The following is a 2,609-nucleotide window of genomic DNA, read 5'->3' as shown; positions in this document are numbered from 1 at the left end:
CCAAATACAGATATAAAGAAAGTTGAAAACCACTGCAATAGCTACAATTTACATATATATCAAAAATTACAAGCTATACTCATGGATACAACAATGCTAAACACACACAAACACATAGCTAGGCTACTTGCTGGGACCTTTAATACCTTAGAAAAATTTTCCCTTTTCTCCTAGAGCAATGAAACTTTTGCAGAATAACAGGCATATATAATACTAATAAGCTACCTTGTAAGTGTGATTGCATTCACTCTATTTTACAAGTTATAGAATTTAGTATGATTTTTGTGTCAGCCATTTTAAATCCTTACAGTGGAAACAAGCACCTGAAACACGAACAGTTCTTGATTATAAATGTAGAAGATCAGTTAGCTACATCTTTATCCAATGTTAAAGGTGCAGAGAACAGCAAAGTAACTGTAGACTTCTTAGTTTTGACATAAACAATCAAAATAGGCAAGTGGCACTACCACACTAAAAGTCAGTCATTTTGAGAAAAACGTCACTTCTGGTCAGAAATAAGAAATCAGGCTTGGCTGCCCGACTGTATTTTTGTTGCGTATTGCCTAACATAATTTTTCACTGTCACGCCCACTTTACTAGTGCCACGTGTATTGTTTAATGGAAGAATGTCTATGGTTTGTGGTTACCACATTTATAAAGACATTTGGAGCCCATCAGTTGGAGAAGAACTGCCCTTCTGTGTCGAGCCTGATGATGCTACTGTTGCTACAGATCGCTATGCTGTGGCTGTAGTGGAAAAGGGTGTGTCACAAATTTTAGTTAGATTAAATTTTCAATACCTATAAATTTTGTTCAAAATTTTGGCCAACGAAACAAATACAAATTAGCACTCAACAAAAATTTCCTGCTATACAGTAGCTATTACATATACAGCCCTATATAAAACCATATGAATATGAATTTGGTATTTGAGATTTAAGTGTTGTATTTCACTTTCTGTGTGGTACATGTAAACTATTTAATCTTTCTAGGCAATCATGAGTTAATAACAATGAATCAAATGTATGGTTTTGAAGGAGAAGTGAAGAAAAAGTCAGTAAATGCAATTGTAAATGAATGAATAGAGTCTCTCTCTCTCTGCTAATAGATACAATGGTAAAATGGCTGATTTATTTACTGAGGTCTTTAACTGGTTACCATTAGCACATGTCATTGACAATAAAGTCTTGGTTAGATCTTATTTCTCTCAATCTACTGTATGGAAGGAAATTTTGGAGGTCGTTAAATTTGGCGAATTTGGCGTTTTGATAGCCATTCGCCAAAATAAAAATTCGCCATTTTGAGCCATTATAGAGGATATGCGTGCTAAGTATATTCATTGCAAAATAAATGTATTCATTGCATACCGTAATAACTTTCAAGAAAAAAAAATTAGTTCGTTGGACGTCAACTTTCCATTGGCAGCAATGGAGAAATGATAGAAAAAGGCTTGGTACCAGGAAACCGCTCTGTATTTCTTGATAGCAATCTTTCAGGTGACTACTAGACCCCGTTAGATCCTTAGGATGCTTTCTAAGCTTCCGAAAAAGGCCTCAAGAAGGTAGCAAAGCAAGAAAATGTGTTTTCCCCCATTGAACTCTTAATAAACTTGACGTCCAACATGGCAGCCAATTTACTGTGTGGGTTAGATATACGGTACCAAAAAGCTATGAATATACTTAGCACGCATATCCTCTATACGCATGCTCAATGGCACGTGGCCATAAATTCGCCAAAAAATTAGCCAATGACCAAAATTTAGCAATTCGCCAAAATTTAATCCCTCAAAAATTTCCTTCTGTACGGTATTTTATCCTTTTATTTGCTATCACACAGGTTATACATGGGGGGCCTGTTCAGTACTGATGATGTCATGATTTAAGAAAAATAGATCGAAACAGACAACCCCCAGAGGAAGGTATTAGATTAATAACTTGTACATTCTCTATTGTCTTTATTGTATAGGTTTGAGTTATGGTCCAATCCTCAGGACATGGTACAGTTCTTTCATTGTATTTGAAATAATTTATTTATTAACATAGCCTGGTAGGGGGCCCAGTAAAAGGGGTGTGGCTCTACAGTTTGGACCGGATGTCACTGATAGGTTTTGCCAGAAGAATGGATTGGGTTAGTTTATTAGTACCAGCTAGTAATAGAGGATGTATGTACTGTAATGTATGATATGATGTACTGAATATTTGTGCAATTATTATAGTTAAGATGTACATGTGTACTGTTGTCAAGTGTATGTACAATAGCTCTAAAAACTCTGATTTCTGGCTACATGTATGTACACATGTATTTGCTTGCATCCTGCTAGTTATGATTGTTGTTGATGACTGATTAATTGATGACTGTAATGTATATAGTCTTGTAATGGTGAAATTGATTCTAGATATGATTGTAAGGAGTCACGAGGTAAAGGAGGAAGGTTATGAAGTGGCACACAATGGGAAGTGTATCACAGTCTTCTCTGCACCTAATTATTGGTGAGGAATACCCTTCTCTTCTAGTTGCAGCTGCTTTTTATCTTGTGTATATTTTTCTTTTCTCTTCAGTGATCAGATGGGTAATAAAGGTGCTTTCATTGTTCTTGACAAATCTTTGAA

General features: G+C 35.5%; 2 protein-coding genes and 1 long non-coding RNA gene across 3 annotated transcripts in view; 1 reads left to right on the top strand and 2 right to left on the bottom strand.

Moving 5' to 3' along the window:
• LOC109581277 (putative surface protein SACOL0050) overlaps nucleotides 1–83 on the bottom strand; it is a 24,464-nt gene extending 24,381 nt beyond the window's left edge. Inside the window, exon 1 of the mRNA XM_019995256.1 lies at nucleotides 71–83. Coding sequence (XP_019850815.1) covers nucleotides 71–83 — 13 coding nt within the window. The remainder of the gene's footprint in view (nucleotides 1–70) is intronic.
• Nucleotides 84–147: 64 nt separating this feature from the next.
• Nucleotides 148–381, bottom strand: LOC109581270 (uncharacterized). The gene is made up of 2 exons (XR_002184576.1): nucleotides 226–381; nucleotides 148–184 (listed from the first exon to the last, which is right to left on the bottom strand). It is a non-coding gene; the product is annotated as an uncharacterized LOC109581270 (long non-coding RNA).
• A 212-nt stretch (nucleotides 382–593) lies between these two features.
• LOC100639148 (serine/threonine-protein phosphatase 5-like) lies at nucleotides 594–2,604 on the top strand (the record flags this gene model as incomplete). Its single annotated transcript, XM_019995255.1, has 8 exons — nucleotides 594–762; nucleotides 993–1,053; nucleotides 1,109–1,190; nucleotides 1,837–1,859; nucleotides 1,966–1,996; nucleotides 2,043–2,127; nucleotides 2,396–2,489; nucleotides 2,559–2,604. Coding segments are annotated over exons 1-8 (558 nt in total), but the record flags the coding sequence as incomplete, so codon positions are not given.
• Between the last annotated feature and the right edge of the window lie 5 nt (nucleotides 2,605–2,609).

This window comes from Amphimedon queenslandica, unplaced genomic scaffold (assembly GCF_000090795.2).
Source record: "Amphimedon queenslandica unplaced genomic scaffold, v1.1 AMPQUscaffold_13450, whole genome shotgun sequence".
In the NCBI taxonomy this organism is placed as follows: Eukaryota; Metazoa; Porifera; class Demospongiae; order Haplosclerida; family Niphatidae; genus Amphimedon; species Amphimedon queenslandica.
Note: the sequence above shows the minus strand (reverse complement) of the source record. Positions and strands in the feature narration are given on the sequence as shown.